At 37.6% G+C, this 27,501-nt stretch overlaps 2 protein-coding genes across 2 annotated transcripts in view; one reads left to right on the top strand and one right to left on the bottom strand.

The window, feature by feature from the left end:
* Positions 1–17,796, top strand: part of LOC132404814 (guanylate cyclase soluble subunit beta-2-like) — a 45,862-nt gene extending 28,066 nt beyond the window's left edge. Inside the window, exons 7-16 of the mRNA XM_059989326.1 lie at positions 740–848; positions 1,108–1,211; positions 6,315–6,531; positions 12,095–12,415; positions 15,146–15,294; positions 15,744–15,890; positions 16,043–16,197; positions 16,375–16,580; positions 17,081–17,191; positions 17,269–17,796. Of these exons, the coding sequence (XP_059845309.1) occupies positions 740–848; positions 1,108–1,211; positions 6,315–6,531; positions 12,095–12,415; positions 15,146–15,294; positions 15,744–15,890; positions 16,043–16,197; positions 16,375–16,580; positions 17,081–17,191; positions 17,269–17,426 (1,677 nt within the window). The 3' untranslated portion in view covers positions 17,427–17,796. The remainder of the gene's footprint in view (positions 1–739; positions 849–1,107; positions 1,212–6,314; positions 6,532–12,094; positions 12,416–15,145; positions 15,295–15,743; positions 15,891–16,042; positions 16,198–16,374; positions 16,581–17,080; positions 17,192–17,268) is intronic.
* A 787-nt stretch (positions 17,797–18,583) lies between these two features.
* On the bottom strand, positions 18,584–23,204 carry LOC132404808 (putative coiled-coil domain-containing protein 195). The gene is made up of 3 exons (XM_059989316.1): positions 22,967–23,204; positions 21,312–21,576; positions 18,584–18,716 (listed from the first exon to the last, which is right to left on the bottom strand). Exons 1-3 carry the CDS (start codon positions 23,202–23,204, stop codon positions 18,584–18,586), a joined length of 636 nt encoding a protein of 211 aa, XP_059845299.1.
* Between the last annotated feature and the right edge of the window lie 4,297 nt (positions 23,205–27,501).

The following is a 27,501-nucleotide window of genomic DNA, read 5'->3' as shown; positions in this document are numbered from 1 at the left end:
CTTTCCTCACCACTCAGACATTCTCCACACCAGTAAATATCATTTTACCTATACGTTTGCTGTTTATATTCTGCTCCCACCCAAAACCTCTAGAGAGATAAATATGGCACAAATCCCATCTACAATATTGTTAATTAAAGATGAACATTTTTAGATATATTTTCACCAGTGATGTCATCGTTATAACCTCCTTCAGCCTTGATCTTACTATTCCTGTAATTTGGTCTGTGTTTACTCCTCCATTGGTACTCATACCCTCTATCTCTAATTTTCTTTTAGCTACTTTGAGACAACATCTACCTATTTAATGATGGATTTAATACATATTTGTATAACTCACGCTACCATTTTCCTCCTTTTTCTTTTCTGTTATTATTCATCCACATATTGTCAATGTTGTCACAAGGCCAGCGTTTTATGCTAGATCTATTCATATACTTGGATTTCAATTCCTCAGAGTGTGATTCAAATTTATTCTCTTATCAAAAGTCTGGATCTTTGGATGCTTGCCCAATAATGAGGTCATTATACTCCCATACTCTTGTGTTTTTATGGTGTACATTGCAATTTTTGACAGAAAGTATGCTTTAAGTTTACAAGTTTGTTACAGAGGACAGAGAAATAAATCTAATTGTATCACGCAGTTTGATTAACTATTGATTTTTTGTGCCACATATTTAAATGATCAAAAACTTAAAAAATGTATTAAGTGGATATTCAACAAGTCCATGTGTTTCAGGAAATAGAAAAAATGATGAATAGAGGCACGAACAAAACTTGTAACTCTAGAAGCCCTGCCACGATAAACCACTGGGATACAATTCGTTGGATTGTCAAAACAGGAAAAGGTAATAATTGTACTGTTGTTCCCCAGTAGAAAACAACAAGTGGTGTTAACTCTAACCTGTATACAATCAATTACTTTTCATGTGTTGTAGAGCTTTGTTCCAGTAACGATGTAGTAATGTCTATCAGTTTCATTCATCTATGTTTTGAGTGATCTCTAATCAGCTTCAGCAATTTTTAATTACGCATTTGTAACTTCAAATGGTTTTACAATATATTATGCGGTAGTCTCTTGAATATTGAATTCCTTTTTCTTCATAGGAAGACTGTTAAGAGATTTTGAACCAGTTTATCCTGACAAACTATGGATAGAGACAGCAACATTTTGTAATTCTTTTCCTTATCACATTGTCTTCAACCAGGAGGTGGGTTTTCATTCTATTTGTTCTTTCAATTGTTTCTGAGCCGCTCTTTGCATGACTATTAAACCATATTTTCTTCTGAGTTGTCACATTTCTTTTCTGAAGACTAGAAATTAAGAACATCATACAGTTGTTGAACGATAGGCCAAGAATATTTCATCTGAAAGCCCAGTAATTGAAATTTCAGTTGTGCACAGGTCCAGAGCTATTGACAAAATCTTGCACCAAGGAAGATGCTCCTCACCTGCTTTGCCATTGCTGAACATGGAAAGATCTAGCAGAAAAAATGGAGATCATGGTCGAGAGAGGTCAGTGGTGGAGGTGGTCAGGATTCAGGACAGGCATGATATTAAGGGTGATGAGAAGGGTAAGGGGTGGGAGATAAATTGTTCGAGGAATTAGGGAAGATGTCAGTTGCCAGGGGCGGGAGAGGGGTTGCTGATGGATAGGCCACCATGTACATATCATCACCTTGTGCATTTGGCATCAGGTGTCTGAAAGAGCTGAAATAAAACTAGATTGTATGCATTTCACATAAATCGCTACTTAATTTACCTTAACTATATTTAGTTTTTTTAAAACATGCAATTGCATAATAAAGAATAACAAAGCATTACATGATCCAAGTTTAAAGATGACTACTTTCCATGTGTAAATGCCATGAAATAATTCACCCTGAATTCTATTATTCTTATGCAAGTTCATGTAGGATCACTTGCTAGCAGCAGCAAAATTAGAAACCTAATTCAACCCTGGAACATCTGGATAGTAGATGCATACATCAAGATGCTCTTTATCGATTAAAGCTCAGCATTGAATATTCTCATCCTCTCAAAACTAACCAATAAGCTTCAAGACCTTGGCCTCAGGACCTCCTTGTGCAATTGAATCCTCAATTTCCTCACTTGCAGACTACAATCAGTTTGGATTGGCAGTAACATCCATCAGCACAGCCACAAGGCTGTGTGCTTTTTATTTGACTGTGAGGCTAAGCACAGCTCCAATGTGATATTTAAGCTTGCTGGTGACTCCACTGTCACTGGCTGAATCAAAGGTGGTGACAAATCAGCATAAAGTATATAGGAGGGAGATCAAAAATCTGGCTGAGTGGTGCCATAACAACAACAACAATAATGTCAGCAAGACCAAGGAGCTGATTATTGAGTTCAGGAAGAGGAAACCAGAGGTTCATGAGCCAGTTCTCAGCGGGGATCAGAAGTGAAGAGGGTCAGCACCTTTAGATTCCTCAGTGTTATCATCTCAGAGGATTTGACCTGGGCCCAGCGAATAGGTGCAATTACAAAGAAAGCACAGCAGTGCATCTACTTCCTTAGAAGTTTGCCAAGATTCGGCATGACATCTAAAAGTTTGACAAACTTCTACGAAGGTGTGCTGGGGAGTATATTGGCTAGTTGTATCAAGGCCTGGTATGGTCACACCAATGCCCTTGAATGGTGAAGCCTACAAAAAGTAGAGAATATAATCCAGTCCATTACAGATAAAGTCCTCCGTGATGGGGAGCTCTCAATATGCACACTCCTTACACAAATGCATTCACACGCACGCAAACATTGCCTTATTGTTCTGCTGAGCTGATCTTTTCTTTTAATGGGTCCTAAACTGAGCTGATGTGCTTGGGTTGGTTTTATGGTGCCTTTCCCACCAGACACGGGGAATATGCAGTTTCTTTAGTAATGGGGATATGTAAATATGTATTATGTTGTTTGAATACTGTATTTAACGTAGATACTTCTGATTATTTTGTAATATAGTTGTAGCAACATTGTGGGCACATCATATTCTAATTCATGTCTTAAGTTAACTTTGTTGGTAATTAAAGATGGTATGTTCTTGTGTTAAAACGAAAGGAAGATGATTGCCCTCATCAGGGGAAAGAGATAGGTGCTGCCAAGAGTTCAAGCTGGATAAGAATAAGAATGGAGCTATTATTGTGTTTTCTGGTAGATACCTTTTTGGTAAATATTGACAGTTTTCACTATTTTCGCTAATTTTTGTAAGTTTGATTTTTGACGCACTGAATAAACATCCTTGCGCGAACGTGCTAAGCAACTCCATTTTTCCTTTGGTCACAACCCATGTATCTAAAATCTAGTGGCAGTGGTGGGATGGCCAGTTGCAAGACAGTGCGTTAACTTGGGGGAGGGTGGAATTGTGGTCCCAACCCAGCCAAACCCCTGAGGCTAAATATGAAGCAGATGCCCAGGAAGCAGCAGAGATCTCAGAGGAGGAAGAACTTCAGCCCAGGGCCAAGCTCAGGCCAGGAGCAAAAGGGCCTTCCAGTAGCACCAGCTCTAAACCCTCCCTGGAAAATCTGTCTGCCCAGCAAAGGAACTTCAAAGCCTGTGGAAGGGTCTCAAGATGCCTTCTTATCAAATAGGGTGATGTTTTTGGGAACTTTTCCTCAGGTTGAGAGGGTGTGGCTTGGATATGGGAATGGCCAGAGGAGGAGTGGGTCTGCCAGCTAGTGTCACTTTGGATGGGTAGAGCTTTCATAGCCTGCACTGCAATGGATGAAGAGAGGTCCACAACTATCCTGACGTGAAGGAGGTGCTGCTGGCTAAATTTCAGCAGAAACCTATCACCAATGCTTCTGTTCCAGTACTCTACCACCAGGGGGTCACCCACCTGAGGTGTGTCTACCGTCAATAGATTCAACCAGAGCAGAAGTCCAAGGAGGAGATTAAGGAAGCCATTATTCTGGAGCGGCTGCTGTTGGTTCATCCTCCAGACAGCAGGACATGGGTTCAAGAGCACGAGCCAGCAGAACGGCTCAGCCTGACTTGCCCTGCAGTACCTCAATGCCCACTAGAGGGCGCCATTATGACCATCATTCTGAAGCACCAGAGACCTTAACCCTCCAAGGACTCTCAGGGCAACTCTTCAGAAGTGGTGGGGGGGGGGGGGGGTGGGGGGAGAAGAAAAAAGGGCAAAGTACCTTTGCTAGTTCCTTCTAAGACTTTCATTTGTTACCATTGTCAGCAGCCAGGTCATAAGTCTTCTGTGTGTCCTCTCAAGAAGCCCAAATTTTCAGTTATGTGCAAGGTACCAAGAGACAAAGAACATGATGATGGTGATAATGAATGTAATGATTGTTAGCATGTTAATGGAAAACAAGCAGAATGTGAGGAGAAAGAGCCTATGTTTATAATAACCAAAGGGAATGGGAAACCGGTCAAAGCTCTTTTCGACTCTGGTAACTCACTGTAATTAAATAAGAAAAATTATTAACCCTGCCTTTGGTGTTGATTACGATCACCAATGGATAGAGGAGGACAGGTGGATGTTGTATACTAGGATTTCTAGAAGGCATTCAATAAGATGCCACATAAAAGACTTATGCATAAGATAAAGATGCATAGAGTTGGGTGTAATGTATTAGCATGGGTAGAGGATAGGTTAACCAACAGAAGGCAGAGAGCTGGGATAAATAGATGTTTCTCTGTTTGGCAGTCAGTGATGAGTGGAGTGTCACAGGAGTCAGTGGTGGGCCCACAGTTCTTCACAATATACATTAATGATTTGGAAGAGAGGACCAAGTGCTGTGCATCTAAGTTTGCTGATGACATTAAATTGAATGGAAAAGCAAATTGTGCAGAGGATGGGGAGATTCTGCACAGACATATAGATAGATTAAGTGAATGAGCAAGGGTCTGGCAGATGGAGTACAATATTGGTAAATGCAAGGTGATGCACTTTGGAAGGAAAAACAGTAGATATGATTATTAGTTAAATAGTGAAAGATTGCAACATGCTGTTGTGCAGAGAAACTTGGGAATGCATGAATCACTAAAGGCTGGTTTGCAGGTGCAACAGGCTATCAAGAAGGCAACTGGAATGTTGGCCTTCATTGCTAGAGGGAGTAAATTTAAGACAGGGAAGTTATGCTTAACTGTACTGGGTGCTGGCCAGGCCCCGCCCGGAATACTGCATGCAATGCTGGTCTCCTTGCTTGAAGAAAGATATACTGCCTTTGGAGGTAGTGCAGAGGAGGTTTATGAGGTTGATTCTAGAGAAGAGGGGGTTAACTTATAAAGAGAGATTGACTCGGCTGGGACTATGCTTACTGAAATTCAGAAGAATAAGACTACTACTATGTTGACTCAGGACTAGGGGATTGGCGTTGGGAACTTTCATGCCTTACAAGGTGCGAAACGAAAGACTGTGTGGTGCGCCACTCCTAACACAGACAGTAGGTTTTGATTTTAGTCTTGCTCGGCGCCTACACACCCTTCTCCCTGGTTAACCGAAGTGCACCAGGGGCTGTGCTGGTTTAGTTGCCCATAACCCGACCGATGAGAGGGGGTCTTGTAGAAACATAAAAAATTATAAAGCAATACGTAATGTAGAGGCAGGAAAGTTGTTTCCACCGGTAGGTGAGACTAGAGCTACGGAACATAGATCGAGATTAGCAGGAATCAAATTAGGATGGCAATAAGGACAAACAGCTTTTCCCAGAAAATCGTGAATCTTTGAAATTTGTTTTCCAGGGAAGAAGTAGAGACTACCTCATTAAACATATTTAAGACAAAATTGGATAGATTTTTTGCACAGCAGGAAAATTAAGGGTTAAAGGGAAAAGGCAAGCAGTGGAGCTCAGTCCACAGCCAGTTCAGCTGTGATCTGATTGCATGGTAGAACAGGTTGGAGGACCGACTTCAGCTCCTGTATCTTACATGAGGAGAATAATTGCCACACAGATTGTGGTTAATATATGAGATTCTGTAACTACCTGATAGTGGTGGAATCATATTCCAGAAAGCTTCCAAAGCACAACTGGACACATTGAAAAAAGACTCATTTGTAGGGTCAAGGGAGAAATTTGGTTACGTTCAACAAATTCATCAGTTCTTTCAATGGGCCAGAACAAGTTTTCTACCAAGTACTTTCCTTACAAGATCAAATGTTTTATCATATCCTACTTCTGACAAAACGAGTTGGGAATTTTCATTTCCTGTTAACCAAAATGTATTAAATTTAACTGATTTATCAGTGCTATTGACTTGTGTTATCAGTGCATACTTATTATACAAATTGTATATGGACTTTTAAAATATATTCTGGTTAATACTTTGCTTGTCTTTTAAGCTTAGAGTAAAACAAGCAGGAACCAAAATACAGAAGATTGTCCCAGGTCTTGCAACAATGGACATCCAACTTGATGCATATTTCACCATTGTTCACCCAGCAGTAACATTCAACATTTCAACTATACGGAAATTTATTAATAGCCCATTCCTGTTAAGAACGAAACAGGCAATGATGCTAGAATCATGGAAGCATTGTCCAATGCTGGAACTAAGAGGTGTGTGAGAAAAACAAGGAGTAGAAGATATAAGTCTAAAGTTAAATATAGGTTGCAATGTAAGTTTAATGAGAAAAACTATAACTGAATTTACAAATTACAACTCTTCCCATATAATTTATTTCTGCTGTCCTATACCTGATCACATATCTGCACCTCACCTGCTTTCCGATTTTGATATTCTCATATAATCTCTTCTATTTTCCTGAATATTGTAATGAGAATTCATCACTATTAATAGGATGAGGTGGAATTTCATTATCCAGAGGGCGGTGAATCTGTGGACTTATTTGCCATGGGTGGCTGTGGAGGCCAAGTCATTGGGTATATTTAATGTGTAGATTGATAGGCTCTTGATAAGTAAGGGTATTAGAAGTTATGGGGAGAAGCAGGAGAATGGAGTTGAGGGGGATAATAACATTGCTATAATGGAATGGTGGAGCGGACACAATGGCCTAATTCTACTCCTACGTCTTATAGTGTTTTTGGGTATCAACCACCTAACTCCTCCTGATTTTAATTCCAATTAATTCTATGAAATCTAACTCTGGGATGGATATACTTTAGATGGTTGATACTAAAGTCCTTATTTGATAGTGACCAAAAATAGCTTCCTACTGCTACGTGTGGCTTCCCTACATTTTGAACCACGTTTTGTGTCAAATGTTTGCATTTCCTGTGTCCTAATCACTACAATATTATGCCTCAGAGCACCTCTCTCTTTTTACCTTACACATCCATCTTCTTTGACAAAGGGTTTTATTGTTATCCTTCATTTCTTTTCCAGCCTTGTCATATGCTTTCCTTGCCTGAATTTACGAAGAAGTTTGAGGTGTCCCCAGTTGTTGCTATTGTGATATAAATACATGTTGTTAATATGAGCAAATCAAAAATATTAAAGCATTTTAAGTTGCAACCAAAGCAATATGTTCTACAAAATGCATTGCCAATGCTCAGTTTTAGAATGTTTTCTTTCTAATTTGATAACAAGTTAGAGGGATTGCTTTGTCGACACCCTTTGCTCCATATATCATAAAGCCAGGATCTCCCAGTCACCATCCATTTTAATTCCACTTCTTATTCACACATTCACATGTCAATCTATAACCCCCTCCTCTACTGCCATGTTGAGCCCAGATGTAGACTAGAGGAGGAACACTTCTTATTCCATCTTAGTGGTTTCCACCTAATGGTTTCAACATTGTTTTCTCTAACTTCTGGAAACTACAGTACTCCCTTCCCTCTCTGCCCCCACATTTCTTTTCACTTATCCCTCTGGCCCTTTAATGCTTTTTTTCCCCTTTCTCTCCCTCTTCACTTGCCCATCACCCGCTCCTTTCTCATTCTCGTTTCCCACCCTGTTCCTTTTATTCCATGACCAACTGTTCTCATCTACCAGATTCCTTCTTCTTCAACCCTTTGCCTCTTCCATCAACAGTCATCCAGTTTTCTACATCATTTCCTATCCCCGTTCCACCTTAAGTGGATTCACCTATCACCTGTGCTGCTCCCTCTTCCCCACCTGCCCTTTTATTCTTGCTTCTGCCCTCTTTCTTCCCACCCTGATGTAGGACCTCAATTCGAACTGTTGACTTGTTCATTTTTCTCCATTAAGACTGCCTGGCCCACTGAGTTAATCTCATGTAATCTTTTCCATTTAGGATGATAAGCATTTTATAAGAACAGATATTTTGCTGATATCCAAATATCAGATTGACTGCCCAGTGCCATTATGGCATCTTAAGTACAGGGAGTTCAGCAGGTTCATTTTGGAATTGCCAGGGGTGGGCAAACTTTTTGACTTGTGGGCCACAAAGGGTTCTAAAATTTGACAGGGGGGCTGGACCAGGAGCAGATGGATGGAGTGTTTTGGTAATACACCTCATAAGAGAAAATAAAATATCATGGGATATGTAGAAAACATGTGCTTTAATTTCAATTGAAAATTAACAAATGCATTACAACAAAATATCTGTCTTTGAAGTCCCATGGTATTTAGCTATTTATTGAAATGACTTTTAAAACACTGAAAATTAAATGAATAAAATACAGCTTTTTTAAATAGTAACAGTTATTATTTTAAAGCACTGAAAATTCTGTTATCCTTCAAGATATTATCATCATCACTCTCCTCCTGACTGTCTTTATTTCAAAAACGGTAGGAGATGCAGGTCTACTTGTCCTGCTCCTTCTTATTCAATTGTCCCCTGTGCCAAAACTCAACAACGACCAGCACAAAGACAGAACAGGGACAGCGCGCCAGTATGCGGAGCGCGTTATTTGATCTGGAGTGCATTTTTTATTTTGAGAACGTACGTGCACCTGCGCACTACTCATGTCCATCACTTAACAGAAATGACATGTAACATGTAAGGATTATTGAAAAAAATATTTTCAAATGCATTTTTACATAACACAACGAAGAAACTTATTTTTAATTTCAGTGGGAACAGTGTTGTTGGTCTCCCTTTTTAGCTAGCGCATCAAAGTCTGGATTTAGTTTTGTTGTGGAGATTCTCAGGATGGATCTGAGGTGTTGGTCAGTTAACTTGGATCTGTGGCTGGCTTTGTTGATGTTCATGACGCTGAACGCCTGTTCACACAAATAGGTCGAGCCGAACAAAGAGTAAAGCGCAAAAGTGGAGTAATACGCTGCTCCTCAACAAAGGTCAATGTATATAGAGTGCGTCAGCTATTGTGAAAACGCCAGAATTGTGGGGAAAAAACGTTAACAAGGTTTATTAATATAATTTCATCAAGTTCTGCGGGCCGGATTAAAAAGCTTAACGGGCCGCATATGGCCCGCGGGCCGTAGTTTGCCCATGCCTGGGTTAAGCTATGAGGAAAGATTGATTGCCAATAGTTCTGGAACTCTTTGCACGATTTTATTCTCAAATTCTACTATTCTGTCATTAATGTGTTGTGTAAGCAAGCACTAAAAATACCTTGCACAGAATGCTAACATGTTGCAATCCTGGATAAATCAAGGTTCTGTTGTATCTTGTTTTTAATTCTTTTCACGGTATTTGCAGCAAACAGTGTGTGATGAAAATGTAACAAAATCCACCACAAGAAGCTTTTCATATTGGGAACCTCAAAAGACCAAATGATAACCAGATTAAGAGCTAGAGCATGGGACACAGCAGTGTACACTGTGGATGAATTTCTCAACTGATAACTATTAAGAAATAGTTTTATAGAACTGTAATATTTTTGCTAGTGTTTTAATTTGTTCTGTATTTCATTAAAATTCATAATTTGTTACTCAGTTAAATGGTAGTTTTTTTTTTATAATTTTTAAACTATTTCCATGAAACTTCAGCTAATTCAGGCAGCCACTTGGCTGGACCAAAATATACTGATCCTCAAGTATCCCAATTAAGCAGAATCCACTGTACTTGCAAATTTATAGATATTCTTAATTATAGCTATCTTGTAAGTGTAAATTAATGACACTTCTTCTGTAGCAACTTACATGTTAATGAAATTTGAAACTTCATACAATATAACTAACTTATTTATTTAACTCTATTGTTAAATAAATAACATAAAAACTGTAGAAGTTGTCAACCTGAAATAGAATCAGAAAATGCTGGAAATATCCATTGCGTTGAATCTTTGATTCCATTATTCTTTGCTGATTATGCTAATCATGGCAAATATTTCCAGCATTCTCTGTTTTGATTTCACAGCTTTAAAAAAAAATTGACTGAAGAGCTCCCACCATTTGAAATAGATAATTTTAACTTATGATGCATGGTTGGGAACATACAGCCCATTTTAAACAATGCAACACACACAAAATGCTGGAGGAACTCAGCAGGTCAGGCAGCATCTATAGAAATGTATAGATTGTTGATTTTTCGGGCCAAGCCCCCAAAAACATCGACTATTTATTTCCAAAGATGCTAACTGACCTGTTGAGTTCCGTCAAGTGAACATGATTTGGACCATGTTAGTCACATAGTTATGCTTGTACGCCACAACTTGATCTAATGTGTTCCAGGCTTTGGTTATTTTGTTCTGAGCAGCCTTTGAGTCTGCAAGTTAACATTTAACATACTCCACCATTCCTTACAATGCATGAAATATTTACACATGACTCTTGCCGTATTGAAAGGCTTCCACTTCCAACAAAACTGAATGGGAGGATATATTTTACAGTCAACTTAATTATTAAATCTGTACTTTTCTCACAAAGAGGTGCCCTGTAATGGGAGATGCTAACAGAAAATATTGGAATGGATTTTGCTTTATTCGAACATTTAAGTCAGAGAACAACCTTGTGAGGTTATTTGCAACTACTGAATTGAATTGAATTGAATTGAACTGAATTTATTTCTTACATCCTTCATATACATGAGGAATAAAAATTTTTATTTTGCGTCTCCATCTGAATGTGCAATGTGCAAATTATAGTAATTCGTAATAGTATGTACAGTAAGATATACAACAGAGAACTAATGCCACATTTCAGAATGAGGCAATGTCCTTAATGTGGAAATGCAGAGTTATTTCTTTACTTTGAAGTTTGTGACTCTTAAGTATTCATTAATCCAGTTTCACATGGGCAAGCACTGAACTAGTCATTTTCCTTAAAACTATTTTAGGTTGTATTGTTTGTACAGATCTGTTATTTTGTGTTTTCTCAAATGGCTTTCATCATTTGTTCATTTCTGAGACATCTTTGATTTTGACAGGGTAATTATGATTTCGGCTTTGTTTTAATGCTGTGAGAGACCCATTTGGACTTTCTTCCCCAGGCCACAATCCCTACATATCAAATGTGAGATTGTACGCTCTGATACCACGTATGCTACCTCATCAGTGACACCAGTGATTAAAATTTCCCCACTTTCATTCATTCTGCCGCAGCCCATGGAAACTTGCTGGGCAAGCAGAAACATTTCCAATTATACTTAAGCAGGTCTACTTTCATCAACATTCAGTTAACAAGTGAGAAAGTGTTATCCTACAGAACTCATGCACTGTGTTAATGCAAAAAGTGTTAGCTGTTATTAATTAGGTATTCAAACTCAACCCCAATGGTTCTAAGCTTTCACCTTTTAGGTTTATGTATACCATGTATGGATAGTGCCTCTTTATTTTATGTCTTATATAGAAATTAAATATTATTTAAATCTGAAATACATCTCCGTCAGATTCTTGTTTGAAATTTGCAAAGCTTTTCCTCTCAATTTACACCATAAATGTACCTTTGACAATGGCCAGTTCTAAAAGAATCTGCCTTTGGCATTATATGTAGCCCGCAGAACGTTGCTGTGGTTCACCGGTGCCATCTCGCATTGAACTTGAGAAATTCTAGAAGTTGCATCATTAAGTAGAGAGATTTCTGGAATTTTTTACACGTACCACTTTAAATATACCAACAATTTTAAGGGAGTCAGACTTAGACACAATATATTTCAATAGACAAATACATCTGAGAGAAATGTACTTAAACCTGGTAAAACCAAAGAATATTGTGACAGTTACTAAGGTTTAATTCTCATTAGGTAATCGAATAAGTGCTTCTTACACTGATTTTTATCTTTTTTTTCAGGTCAAATGGTGTGGATGGAACACTGTCAATGCATGTTGTATCTGTGCTCTCCTCTTTTGCGCAATTTACAGGAGCTCGAAGAAAGACATATGCACGTTGCGGATATTGCCGCTCATGATGTGACCAGGGATCTTATTCTTCTGAATCAGCAGAGGCTTGCTGAGATGGAATTATCCAATCAGCTCGAAAGAAAGAAAGAAGAACTGCGGATCCTCTCCAAGCACCTAGAGGAAGAGAAAATGAAAACGGAAGCATTGCTCTATGCAATGCTTCCAAAACATGTGGCTAACCAACTCAAAGAAGGCAAAAAAGTCGAGGCAGGTGAATAGATTTGAAGCAGTTAAAATGAATATTAAAGTAATCTATTGACTCTGGAGAGCTAATACTCTGTCAAAGTTCAAAACTGGTAATTAGAACATCAGGTAATGAGAATAAATCTAGCCCCCCCCCCCCCCCTCCCCTTCCCCACCTTATTCTGGTACGTTGCCCTTCCTTTTCAGTCCTGAGCAAGGGTCTTGACCCAAAACATTAATTGTTTATTCATTTCCATAGATGCTGCCTGACCTGCTGAGTTCCTCCAGCATTTTGTGTGTGTTGCATTGTTTAAAATGGGCTGTATGTTCCCAACCACGCATTATAAGTTAAAATTATCCATTTCAAATGGTGGGAGCTCTTCAGTCAAATTTTTTTAAAAGCTGTGAAATCAAAACAGAGAATGCTGTAAATATTTGCCATGATTAGCATAATCAAGAAAGAATAATGGAATCAAACATTCAACGCAATGGATATTGCCAGCATTTTTTGGTTCTATTTCACATTGACAACTTCTACTGTTTTTATGTTATTTATTTAACAATAGGGTTAAATAAATAAATTATTTATATTGTATGGAGTTTCAAATTTCATTAACGTGTAAGTTGCTACAGAAGAAGTGTCATTAATTTACATTTACAATATAGCTATAATTAAGAATATCTATAAATTTGTAAGTACAGTGGATTCTGCTTAATTGGGATACTTGAGAATCAGTATATTTTGGCCCAGCCATGCGGCTACCTGAATTAGCTGAAGTTTCATGGAAATAGTTTAAAAATTATAAAAGAAACAAACTACCATTTAACTGGGTAGCAAATTATGAATTTTAATGAAATACAGAACAAATTAGAACACTAGCAATAATATTACAGTTCTATAAAACTATTTCTTAATAGTTATCAGTTGAGGAATTCATCCACAGTGTACACTGCTGTGTTCTTTTGATTGACCTGTTAATATATCAGTGTGTTGGCGCTTGGCCAAGTGGTTAAGGCTTTTGTCTAGTTATCTGAAGGTCACTAGTTTGAGCCTTGGCTGAAGCTGCGTGTGTGTCCTTGAGCAAGGCACTTAACCACACATTGCTCTGTGACGACACCAGTGCCAAGCTGCATGGGTCCTAATGCCCTTCCCTTGGACAACATCAGTAGAGTGGAGAGGGGAGACTTGCAGCTTGGGCAATTGCCAGTCTTCCATAAAATAACCTTTCCAAGGTGCAAATCCATGGTTTATCAAGACTAACGGAGGCCTACTACCTACAATGTATCAGTGCTGGCATCTGGTGCAGATAACGGACTGCCTTCATATAATGCATTCAAAGTTTGACTCCTCCATTTTCATTGTAATATTCAAGATTGTCAAATCCTTCAAATTCTTTGTAGCTCCTAACTTGATGAAGTAGTGAAATCATTTCATTTTCATTTCCAGCCATTTCTGAAATCTCCAAGCCTGAATGTTTGAAACCACAGTGAGCAAATCAGTTCCAAAATGTTCTTCTGCTTATTTGTTGCCAGCAGTGACAAAACTCACTATATTTGAACAGAAATCCACACAACTGATGCTATTTAGCTAGCGCCTTACGCTACTTGACTGACACACAACAGACGATATTTGGTGTTGGTGGTGTGCACTTATGAGGCGCTACACATCACGCTGTGCTCTAAGCACACGTGCATGTGACTAATACTAGTTAGAAACTTCAGTGACTTGTGTGACCACTAAACACCAAGCTGTAAGCACACATGCATGCAACTGATGCTAGCTGGAAACTTTGGCAACTAGGTAGAGACACCTGGCCAATTAAGTAGCATAGTGTCCCAAAAAAATGAAGCGAATACCAGCAATTTTGTTGATTAGATTTTGTTCTTTAATATTTGTGCGAAAAAAGCAGCTGCCTCAATTAACCTGAATGACCTGAAAAATTGATAAAAATTGGTGTAAGAAGCACTTATTCAATTACCTCATGAAATTAAACTTCAGTAACTGTCACAGTATTCTTCGGTTTTGCCAAGTTGAAGTATATTTCTTTCAGATATATTCTTCCATTGAAATACATTGCAACTATGTCTGTCTCTCAATTAACTATTATAAAGACAAATGAGAAAAATATTAAGCAAATATCCTTTCAGTAATTTAAGGACTAAATTAAGTAATTTACGTAAAAGAATAGTTTAAGGAATAATTTCCAAGGGGGCTTAGTAGAAGCAGACAACTTCCCAGGGAAGTTTCATCCATGGTGCATTTAGAGGGCAGTGTGGTCACTTGGCCTGTCTAATGCCATCAGCGAGAAACCAAACCACCTGAACTTTAACCACCTTGATCAATGCAAGTCAATGATAATCACCTTGATCAATGCAAATCAATGCCAAATAAAAAGTTACAATGTGGCTGGACCTTAATTGATCTTATTAGTTATATGAGTACAATGGCCTCCAGCCCCTAGGTTATAAATATAAGAGTTGGATTGTAATTTCTGAGCAGAATATAGAGCAGCTTCAAGCTGATTTAGAGAAGTAGACTGCGAAAGTATATATATGACAGATGCAGTATGTGTTGAAAAAAATATGAAATGTTGTTGAAAAGGCCATTCCTAGCTAACGTAGGTAGGGGAAAAATACCTTGATACTGCCTTTGCAGAGAAACAGTCAAACTTTGAGTTTCATGAATGAATAACATAAACATTGTTTTCAGGAACTCAGTGAAATTATTGCTGATGTTATGTTTTTTATTCTACTGTAGGTGAATTCAAAGAGTGCACCATACTGTTCAGTGACGTTGTGGCATTCACTAGTATTTGTGCTCAATGTGAACCAATTCAAATAGTGGTTATGCTCAACACCATGTACCTAAAGTTTGACAGGTTAACCACAGTTCATGATGTTTACAAGGTATCATGATTCTTCATTCAATGATTGTAAAGGAAGGCAGTAATATGTGTTATTTCTTTAACAGTAGGGTTAATGCTGTACTGTAAAAAGTTAAAATTTCATTAACATCGAAACTGCCACAAGAGAAAAGATGTCACTAATTCAGAATGACAATAATGGTTTAGTCTCATTAATATATTGAAGTGCCCTGATAAATGCCTTTGCTGGTGCAATTAAGGGGAGGAGGAGGACGGTCAATGTTTTTGCTGCTGCTTGTGCATGGAAGGCGGGGGGGGGGAGGTAGTTTTGGGGTACTGACCTTTTTGTCAGTCATTCTTTGGGCTTTCTTTCCATTTTCTGGATGTCTGCAAAGAGTAAGAATTTCAGGTTGTATACCGTATACGTTCTCTGATATTAAGCTGAAACACTAAATATGGTATTAATGAAGTATCTTTGTCCAAATTGCAAAGGTAGAGACAATAGGAGATGCGTACATGGTAGTCGGAGGAGTTCCTGTTCCAGTTTCTTCTCACGCTGAAAGGGTAGCAAATTTTAGCTTGGCGATGATCATAGCAGCTAAAGGTGTAACAAATCCTGTGACTGGAAAACCTATCCAGGTATCTTATTTTAAATTTGAATTTTATTAAAAATAAAATACTTATTGATCAATACACATTGGATTCTGCTAAATATTAGATCATATGAAAGGGGATACTTTTGATTGATCTTATTAGTTATATGAATACAAATGCCTCTCTTTTTTATAAAGATAAGAGTTGGAGTAACAACAGGCCCAGTCTTGGCTGGAGTCGTTGGGGAAAAGATGCCTCGATATTGCCTTTTTGGAGACACAGTCAACACAGCTTCCAGAATGGAAAGTCATGGAGTGCCAAACAAAATTCACCTCAGTCCCAGTGCTTTCAAGTAAGATATGCAATTCAATGTATTTGTAGCATAAATGTAATAATATGCATAAGAAGTCCTACAGTGTTTAAAAAAACCAAAAAGGTAGCTAGCCTTAAAGCAAATTTCCATTGAAGCGATGAGGACCCTAGCTTCAATGAAAAACTGAGATTTAATTTTATTTGGTTTCTGTTTCAGTGCACTCAAAGATAAAAGCTTTGAAATACATGAAAGAGGTGAGATTGATGTTAAAGGGAAAGGGAAGATGTGCACTTATTTCCTCATTAGAAATTTGATGGCATCAGAAAATGAAATCCTGGGAAGGCCACAAAGGGAATCAGATTCCGGCCAAGACTCTGTCTTGTCTCTGTTTGAAGCAAACACAGAAGGTGCCAGTCATAAAGGTATATATTAATTCATAAGTCAAAAAAAACTTATAATATTAACATCCTAAATTAGGGAGGATTGAGGCTTCAGACTTGGAGTTCTCATGCAAAATAAATATAATCCTGGAAATTTGTAGTTATGATTGTAAAAATGTCTGTGTTTTATGTTGATAAACTTTGCAATTGACATCAACTGGGCTGTTAAATATATCTGGATGTTGCTGTCAGTACTGTCATAGTCTTTGCTAAGACATTAATTGCAGAATTTGTACAATAACATAAATTTCATCCTTTTTCACTCTTCATTGTAAAAAACAACAGTTATGTCTTATTAAATAATGATATGCAACCTCATAATTATGGTGATCATATCCTTACCCTTAGAAAAGGTAGTTTCATACTTTTGAGCTGTTTCTAAGAACTCTTCCAGCAGAAGTACTTTTTAGTTGCCCAGTTTCTAGAATTTATGTTTGAATATATGGTATTGCCTTTTTTAGAAGCATTTTTCTTTTGGTTAGTTGCTAAATGCAGTGAATCCCAGGATCGGCAATCCACAGTTTTAATGAAATACAACAGTACACACGAGGATGCCTGTGAAAACTATTATCCAGCAACAAAACACTGCACAGGTACACTGCAGCTTTTTCAATAAACCATCGACTTGATGGAAAGACATGACATATTGAGATTTCTTTCTCATTCACAGGAAGGACACATGACTCAGAAAGTTACGGGAGCTTCCACAGTGTCCATATCACTCAGCAGTCATGTGATGTGAATCAGATTCCAAAAGATCTCAATGAACAAGCAACAGGGAAACACAATCAGAAGAAAGTGAAGTCAAACTTATGTGTTTTACAATAAATGCTCCAAATAAGAACAAAATATTACTACGACTTCTTAGTTTTCACAAAGCTATGTGTTGTGCGAAATTGTCAGTCTAAATTTTCCAAATGTCAAATAAAAAATGGATCATGATATACAAATTCACAGCTACAGTTTTAACATTTGTTTAATATTGTTAGTTAAATTGTAATTTTTAATTAACAGCACATTCTGACACTGTGTGAATTTTAAACATGTAATACACAGTATTTATGTTTCAAGAATCCAGAGACGGCCATGTATGTACAGCCAGATGACGATGCAATTTTAATATTTTTAGAAACTTTAAACAATTTTAACTGAAGACATTATGTAAAATGAACATTCATATTTATGCATCATTAAAATGTTCCACATGTTAAAGACTGTGTTGTCCCAGTTCAACATGACTCCCAGATATAATGGTTTCCTCCTTCTTCTATAGCAAGGGTTGATGATCCTGAGCCTGAGGTGGTTTAAGTCACTTCCTTGAAAGTGTAATGCAATTATTCTCTTTCCACTGAACTCTCAGAGGTTTTGTCTGCCTTTTAAATAAACAACCCACCTTTGAAAATTTAGTCACATCTGCTTTACTATGCTGTTTGGCAAGTGTGCTAAACATCATTATTACCTCAGCTTAAGAACTAACATTTCTCTTGTTGACCCATTAATGCGTAGTGTGTTTGACTCACCAGTATTCAGAAAATACATTCATTATTTCAATTTTGGAAGGAGAAAGTACGTCTGGCTATGCAAGTGCCACAGTTCATAAAAATGATGCAAATGTTCTTCCAATGTCATTTTCCCAACATACATTTATAGAAAAAACTTTGAATGGTAAATAAAAGGCACATATATGGTGTAATCACAGAATTCTCCTCAACTGAATTGAATAATTATATTTTGGGCTTCTTATTCACACTTTACCACAGCTTTAGTAAATTTGAAATTCTTATCAGTGGCATCACACATAAAGAATTTCCTTAGTATATTGTATACTGAAGATGTACATTTGAACCATGTTAAATCCGTCATGGAAATGCACGTATCACAGACCTAATAATGGCATCTTGACCTTTATGAAAACCATTAGTAAAATAACAGAATAATTCTTTGCAAACACGTTTGTAAAACAGTTCAAATGGAAAGTAAATCACTTAGAAGTCGACTTCCTGAATAGGAGGCAGCTGATCACAATTCTGATACCCTGAACACTGGAAAGAGCCTTGATTTTCAGAATGGGATACAACATCAACTGGCAAAAGGAATGTTACCGACTTCATTTTATACCTGTTGAAAAAGTACCAATAAATCTGATTAGGACTCTATATAGAATAGACTGCTTTTCTTTACTTTGCGACGATAATCTATCTGTGATTGTCTCTGAACAGTTGTCAGTGTATATCTAACAGGTCAAAGTTGGATCATAACATTTAAACAACAAGTTTGAAATCAGAAAATTCTAGGTTGGAAATATGAAATTTAAGCAGAAAATGCGGGGATCTTTATTGAAGAGTCTGCAATCTAAAACTTTGCTTCTTTCCAGAGGAACTGCCTGTTTGCTGAGTGCTTTTTTTTAATAATGGCTGAACATAAATACAGATTTACATGAGGATTGTGTAAATTAAAGGCAATGGTTGTATTTTTGTATATTTCAAATGGTTGAATTTGCTCCATATCTTTTCTAACTACTACTGTACACAGTTCATCTAATAATTATACTTTTGCATGCTAATCTACGTTGTGTTATCATCTGATAAGTGGCATGTGCTTAATAGTGAAATAGTGAGAGTTCAGAGTCAGAATTTCACTGCAAGAGTTAGGAACAAAGATGATATGTTTAGGGAACCTTGGTTAAGAAAGAATATTAATGGTTTAAAGTCTTATAGGGGATTTAAAAAAGAACTTACTGCAGTTGAATATCCTATATTCCTTCATAAGAAATTAGAAGGGCTAAAAAGGACCATAAATTGACCTTGATAAGTTGGATCAAGGAGAATCTGAAAACTTTTCAAAAGTGTATTAGAAGCAAGACGTTAGCTGAGGAAGAAATGGGTCTCATCAGGAACCAAAGGGTAGTCTATAAGTGGAGCCTGGGGATATAAGCAAGGAGCAAAATGAATACCATTGGTATTCACCAGGGAGAAGGCTGTGGAGGATGAAGCAAGGGGAATGCTGATATTCTGGAACAGTCTATGTAAGGAAGAAGGACATGTTCTAAATACTGGAGCACTTCAGAGCAGATAAATCTGCTCTGCCTTATAGGGTCTACCCAGGATGCTAAGGGAAGCAAGGGAGAGGAGTGCTATGTCTTGACAGAGGTTTTTGCATCTTCTTTAGCCTGGGATGAGGTATCAGAAGACTGGAGAATAGCTAATACCATATTCAGTAAGGATATGTAAACCACAGGCTGGAAGCTTTACATCCATGGTAGAAATGTTGTTGGAGAAAATTCTGAGAGACAGGATGCATGATCACTTGGAAAGAAAGAGACTGAATAGAAGGTGACAGCATGATTTTGTGCAGGGGATCTAACTGGAAGTCTGTAATAGATGACATACATCTAGGATGCTTTTATTGTAGTATATATATAAATTAGATGGTTCGAATACAGGTGATTCAACATTGTTGGCAGATGGTACAAAAGCTGGTGGAATCAGAGATTACAAAGGTATTTGTCCAAGGATATAGTGGGACAGATCAGTGGGACAGTTGGACAGAGTGGCAGCAAATGGAATTTAATCCAGGCAAGTGTGATGTATTACTATTTGGCAAGTAAATTCTGGTAGGCACATAGAGTAAATGGTAAGAATCTTAGGAATACTGATGGATCCCGGGGTGAAATCTATCACTCAATGAAGGTAGTGACACAAATGGATTAGGTAGTAAAAAGAAGCATTTTTGTATGCTCATCTTCATAGGTTGAATCAGCCAGGAGCTGGCTCATGATGTTGAATCTGCACAGATCACATGTTGGATCACATCTGGAGTACTGTCTACAGTTCTGCTTGCCAGACTACAGGAAGAATGTGGTAGCCACAGAGAGAGTGCAGAAGCTTCACCTGGATGCTGCCTGGAATGAAGGGCTGTAGTTATAGGGAGGGACTGGATAAACAGGGTTTATCTAGCAGAATGTAGGAGGCCAAATGATGACCAGACTAGAGGTTTAATAAATTATAAAGGGCAGAGGTAGAATAAATAGTCTTTTTCTCCAGGGTAGGGGAATCTAGAACTAGACAACACAGGTTTAAGGTGAAAGGAGAGAAACTTAAAGGAGATCTGATGGGTCAGATTTCATTCAGATGGTGGTGGTTATCTGAAATGAACCACCTGAAGAGGAGTTAGAGGCAGAAGCAATTAAAACCTTTAAAGTACACTTGCACAGGAGAGGTATTGGGGCATATAGGCATAATATCGGCAAATGGCAATAGTGTGCATAGGAATCACCAAAAGGGCCTGTTTCTGTGCTGTATATTTCTGTGGTTGTATGCTTGTTTGCTCGTTGCAGAAATTTTGAATAAAAATTTGATTTACAAGAGGAAACATTTGCAAAATGTGAATTAAATATCACCTACTTTTGCCCCTCCACAGCTACTGACTGAGTCAGTGTGTGTCTGGAGCATTTTCTGCTAGATTTCCAGTTTCAACATACCCACTCAAGACACAACTAACTTCAGCTCTACATCATTATTTGAATGCATGTTTCATATTTACTGTAGATACCTGTTTTAAATATACAACCTTAACTAATATTATATAGACTCTAATTGATTTATTTTATGAAATCATTACATTCTTCTGAACTTTATATGCAAAAATTGGTCTAATATGAAGTTATTTTTGCAACATTGTTTATATCTTTGATCTTAGTCTTTTAATGCTTACTTGCACTTATGTTCATATTCTTGGAATGGTGCATCTTGAGGATGTTTCTCTTCAGAGCTTTCAGCAGCTGGCAATTCAGCAAGAATCCCCTGGCCTTTCATGACTTTCATTATTGTGCAAGAGTGATTGTTTGCAGCTGATTCTGGTCCCTCTTGTTCACTCCTTTGATGGGTTTGATTTTGATCGGGAGCTTTGTGACATTTATTACCAATTGTGAAGGCATGTAAAGAAGATATGGAGTAGCGTCGCACTGTCATCCTGTTATCTGTAAACGAATATCAGTTATATCCAAATGCAAAAACTAGACTTGTTGAAACCCAGAAGTGGATCCTGCTGTCATTCCTCTTGTGTTCAAAGGCAAGTAATACTTGGTTGGTACAGGTGTCCCCCGCTTAACGAATGTTTGTTTTACGCCACTTTGCTTTTACAAAAGACCTACATTTAGTAACCTGTTTTCGCATTACAAAGAGGTTTTTCACTTTTACAAAAAATCTCCCCATATAAGTTAGTGGTTCTTCGCTTTACGCCATTTCGGCTTAAGAAATGTTTCATAGGAGCGCTCAACCTTTGTAAAGGTGGGGGACACCTGTAATAGCAATTTACAAACTGGTATTGACCCCTTATACACTTTGAGTGTAAACCTCCTGAAAGAGACACTATTGTTCTGTATGCTGTTCTCTAAACATCCCTAGGATCAGAATGTGCATCATTTTAATGAGATCACTTTATTTCACTCTGGAATAGATTTTTTTGGAGAATTCTAGGAAAACGTTTTCATAATATAACTACATAGATGGGCAACAAATGCAGCATCTGATTCTGGAAGGTAAACTATTCTTTTGACTCCATGGATGCTGCTTCAGCCATAGAATTCCTCCAGCACATTTTTACTCCAGATTCCAGCGTTTGCAATCTCTTGTGTCTCCAGAGTACAATTCATTGTACCTATGAATTAGTGAAATGCCAGAATGTATTCTGGTAAAACATGTTTCTTTTAAACATAAATCATACATCTGTTCCTCTTTTGTTTGTCTGCTTATATTAGAATGAAGCAAATTAGCAAATTTGTTGAAGATGCAAGATTATTGGAATATGCTGATAATGTCGATAAACAGCACAAGGTTTAGAAACTAAGATAGTAAGTGGACAGGAAATCAAACCCCCTACAGATGCTGGAAATCTGAAAATTTAATAAAAAACAGAAGTGACTGGAAATACTCAGCAAGTTAGGCAGGGTGAGTGGGAAGAGAAACAATGCTACCATTTCAGGTTGAGGAACCTTCCTCAGAACTGGGGATGGAAAAAAAGAGTTTTTAGTTGATAAGAAGGTGGGGAGGAAGGAATTGAGCAGAGGAAATAGATCTGATACGATGGGACCTAAAGGAGTAATCCAGTAGTTAGTGGAACATAATTCTTCTTTGCCCAGATTATTTGATGCTGGGATTTTGTCCAGCAGGCCCGGCTACATTAGTGTAGAGAAACAAAAGAACCAAAATCACAGACTGACGTAAGTGGACATCTATTGCAGGGGTAAAAGGAAAACTGAGGAACGGCGTTTAAGTATGGAAAGTTAGGAAATAGCCGAACATTGAAAATGATAGCGATCATGAGTAAATGCAGAATAAAATATTTCCCATTTCCCTTGTTCTGTGTACCTCGGGTTTCTTCTTCCAGTACGGGGGCCGAGATATTCCTGCGCAGGTTAGCGTGCGTTAACGCCTCCTCGGATTTTAGCTGTTGGTGCAGAGCCGAAATTGTTGCTTCATCCAACGTTTCTGTTCGTTTACCGTTCTGACTTAGCTTCACTCGGAGGGCCTTGTTTTCTGACTCCAATTTTTTCAAGTCGGAGCGCATTTCTTTGATGATCTGCCTGAGGCGCTTGTTGCTTTCCATGGTGCTGAAACCTGACAGCGCAGCAGGCGGCTACACATTCAAACTCGCGTCCCTGTGGCTGTGTTCGTTCACTCTGAGCAATTTTCAATATTCACTCCTCGTCCAACCTATCAATGAATCCAGCTTCACACGCCAGAAGGTCACATTTATCAGCTGGTGATCAATAGGTTCGAGTAAAGAGACACAAAACCTTTTCAATAATTTATTTGCGAATTCAGATGGTTTCAGTTTTCAGTCTGACACTGGTTTGTAAGTTTAACCAAATGACAAGTGTAACGTGACACGCAGCATTGTTGGACTTGTCTTTTTATTTACAAATTTGATGCATTTCTCTGATAACTTCGCTGCTCTGTAAAAATCTACCGTGTCAGAGAGCAGCCACATTGTACACGTCTGGTTTCCATTTTTGTTTTCCACGTGGTAACTTCCATATTAGTACTTCATCACTCAAATGCCTTTATAAATCTTGACAGGAAAATGCACCATTCCGTATGTCAAAGTGTTTCTTTTCTCCAACTCAGATTCTCAATTATTCATACTTTCCAAGGATCCAATGCAACCCTGTGTATTTATATTATGCAACAATACCCTGCTATAAACTGATTTAGGACGTATGAAGTACCTACTCTTTAAGCTATTCACCATGCTACTTCATGATCAATGCTACCTTCTATGTATTCACTAAGACGTGAGAATAGAAAAGTGGTGGGTAAATTTGAGATGCCACGTTCCGGCGTTTAATATTGCATGCCTCTGTTTGTTTGCAGTGCAGACGTCAGTGACTATGATCTGTGTTTCATGCCCTGTACAGACATGGTGCTTAACGTTTCTTGCAGAGTAGATTGCCCGTGCACCAAAGGAGATGGCAAGTTCACTTTCGAATTTGGAAAGAACCTGAAACAATTGATAAAGTATCAGAGCAAATAAATGAATCATTCTGCTCATTATTTACAAACTGAATTGGCGATATCAAACTAAAGAGACGAGATATTTCATTGCTTTCCTCTGGAATGTGAGACCTTCCGATTTTTACAACCACCGAGAAAGATATAGCTATTGCATGCTACCAGGATTACGTAGAATCTAAAAAGATTGAAGTAAACCCAAGAGCATTATACCCCATTGGAACAACATGTTTGGTGGCATATAAGGGTATTTGCATTTAAAGAAAACATTTTGCCCCCCAATCCTTTAAAGTTTAGGTACCAGTATAAACTAATGAGAACAATTTAGCCTTAAGCAACATGAAAAAGTACAACTTTGATTTTACCAATTAAGCTATATCAGTTTTTCCACCTCAAAAATGAACACACCTGCTTAATAATGTTGCCAAATATTATACTGAACTGAAATATGATTCCTATTCTCTTTGCATAGATGCTGCCAGTACTTTTTGATTTTAGTTTTGATTTCTAGCATCTACAGTTTTTGATTTCCATTGCAAGGTATTAAATCTGAATTAAATGGATTACTTCAACATCACCATAGAACAATCATATACTTCTCTCATACTGCAACTACATTTAGCCTCTTCAGTCATCAGTCAGTATAACAAGAACAATTTCAATGTGATTTGGATTAACAGTCTGGTGCACCATTTAATACAATTCAAGGGAAAACAATTTCTTATGTTAACAAAATTTCAATCTTTAAAACAAAGGTGTTATAGCCATAATCATCTGGCAATTGTTTCATGTATGTAATCATTCATTAAGTGGGAGTTTTTAAAAAAGTAATTAGTCAAAACAGGAGGTGTCACTGATATGACCATCATTAACTTTTCACCTGTAATTGGCCTTGAGAAACAAACTACCTTCTCTGGGAGGAGGAGATGTTTCTCTGACTGCAGACTGGAACTGCAAGGGTGAAGAGTGAGGAAGGTTGCCTGCTGAGCAATTTTTCAGATGATACAAAAATTGGTGGAGTTGTGAATAGTGAGGAAGGTTGTCAAAAGATAAAACAGAACAAGGGCCATTTAGAAATTTTGGCAGAAGAATGGCAGGTGGAGATTAATTCAGATGAGTGGGAGGTATTGCATTTCAGAATGACATAGCTTGCAACATTTAAGAAGTATGTAGATGGAAACAGGAATAGGGAGGGGGCAAAGGAATATTGTCCATGCGTGGGTAGATGGGATCAGTTAGAGAGGAAGTTTTGTAGTACAAGAAATTCATACCTTCCCCCTGCTTCAGGCAAGAGGCAAGCATAACATGTTCTCTGCAGTGCAACCTCTTTCCATAAGTAGATCAAAGAAGTTGTAGTGTCAGATAGACATAAATAGAGGAGCACCAGCTGCTGGAAGACCTGGTAAGTAGAGAGCATACAAATATTGAATGATATTAAATATGTACCAATTTAATGAAATATTAAATAGCTGACAGCTTAGCAAGAAGAACATACCAAGTTAATTTTCATATATTTTATTTACTTTAGCTTGATGGAGCTCAATAAGGAAGAAAACATCCAATAGTTGCAAGGATGATGTTAGCTGATATGTGGGACTGTTAACAAACTGATGAAATGGTTCATTTAAATGGACTTTTCCCCCATAATATTTCCACCTTAGAGTTCTGGAAGTTTACAGCTCTGGCTAAACCTCAAAGTTATAATAAAAAGGATTGATTGTATATGATCAAACATATACAATTAATCCCTTTTCTCTTCTCAACTTGCAGGGCAAATTCACTTTATCTTCATCCCATTTTCACCAAGGTTTTAATGAAATATCAACTTAGAACATGTTAGAATAATGAGTAGCTTTCATGCCCAATAGGAACTAATCTGAGATTGCATCAACTCATTTCAGTTAAAACCCTTTGTGCTGAAAAAGAAATTATAATTTCCATTCCATCAATCTAGATTAAATGCAAGCAGAGGTGAAAAAAAATGCTCCAGATCACATTACTAGCCATTTCCTCACTAACACTTTATATTATTTCTCCCTTAATCCTGCTGTAGTGATATAATTTATATTAATGACATTTATGATTGTATACTAAAGATTGTAGTAATTCTTGCAGAGAATTCACTTTATCTCAGTAGCAGAAGATTAATGATTCAGGCATTATTTCTCTTTGTCAAAGAAAATTAGGATACACTTCAGAAATACATCATGTTAAGAAGTTTGAAATTCAACATTCCTCATTTAGAGGACTGTGGCAGCAATCAAGAATGGTGCTTTAAGAAGGCTACAAATTCCTGTGATATAAAACTTGGTGATAAAAGTGATTAATTTTTATTCCACTGACAGAATTCAAAAACAGAGCGTGCTGAGAATCAAATGAACTCCTGATTGGAAATATTGTGGGTGTGGGGCCAATGTGTACCCTGCTTACATACTCATTAGGAAACAGGACCATGATTATAAGATTAAGGCATAACACATAGTATTTTGAAATTACATCGATGAACAAAATAGTTGTTACATTTTAAAAGCATGCACATTTATCTCAGACTCACCAAGCATCATTGTAGATAACATTTAGGAAAATCTAAATGAGGCAAAGAAAGTGCTTGTTGATATCTAGTTTCACTTAAGAAATATCACAAATGATTAGGAAGTTAGGTAGGGCCTGAGGAGAAAGAAACAAAGTTAATAGTTCAGATCAATGACGCTTTATCAGACTAAGAATAGTGAAAGTGGACATTTTTAAAAGTTGCATAGAGTAGAGCCATAGAGAGAACAAATATATGTTTATGAAGGAAAGGAGAGTAAAGACGCACAGGTGACCCAATGCTTTTGGTATGTTCAAGATAATTGAGGAATAACCTGTCCTCACTCATACATCAAAAAGGGCGTAGAAAGTATTTACCAGAATTAATCCAGAGATGACGGACTTCAGCTATGTAGATCAACTGGAATAGATAGGATTCTTTTCTGTGGATTAGAGGAGATTGCAGGGAGTCATTTAAGCTCATGAAGAGTGCAGACAAAGCAGATGGAGGGAAATTGCTCCCCGCTGCGGAAGAATCAAGAACTAGGGAACATGGAAGAAGAATGATAAAAAAACAAAAGATAAAAGATTAAAAAAATAAAATTTCTGAATGAGAGGCTAAGTTCTGGATTGAAGGCAAGATCAGTAGTGGAGGCAGATTCATCTATTGCTTCAGGAAACTGATTGGCAGCAATTTACAGGTTATGAAGAGAGGGCAGGGCAGAATCAGATGGACTGTTATTGCAAATAACGGGTATGAAATTGATTAGTCAAATGGCCTCCTTCATTGCTGTAACCATTCTGAATCCGGTTTAACATCACAGGAAAATGTCCTCATTGGAGGATCAGAGTTGGAGAGGGTC

Source organism: Hypanus sabinus, chromosome 2, assembly GCF_030144855.1.
Source record: "Hypanus sabinus isolate sHypSab1 chromosome 2, sHypSab1.hap1, whole genome shotgun sequence".
Lineage (NCBI taxonomy): Eukaryota > Metazoa > Chordata > Chondrichthyes > Myliobatiformes > Dasyatidae > Hypanus > Hypanus sabinus.
This window is presented reverse-complemented; position numbering and strand designations above follow the sequence as displayed.

What these genes read in the sequence shown, in the direction of transcription:
- LOC132404808 (XM_059989316.1), bottom strand. Translation starts at nt 23,204, where the DNA reads ATGGAAAGCAACAAGCGCCTCAGGCAGATCATCAAAGAAATGCGCTCC. An exon ending in ACTGGAAGAAGAAACCCGAG is followed by an intron (nt 21,577 to 22,966) that starts GTACACAGAACA and finishes ATTCGTTTACAG; the next exon opens with ATAACAGGATGACAGTGCGA. An exon ending in GAATATGAACATAAGTGCAA is followed by an intron (nt 18,717 to 21,311) that starts GTAAGCATTAAA and finishes CTTTTTCAACAG; the next exon opens with GTATAAAATGAAGTCGGTAA.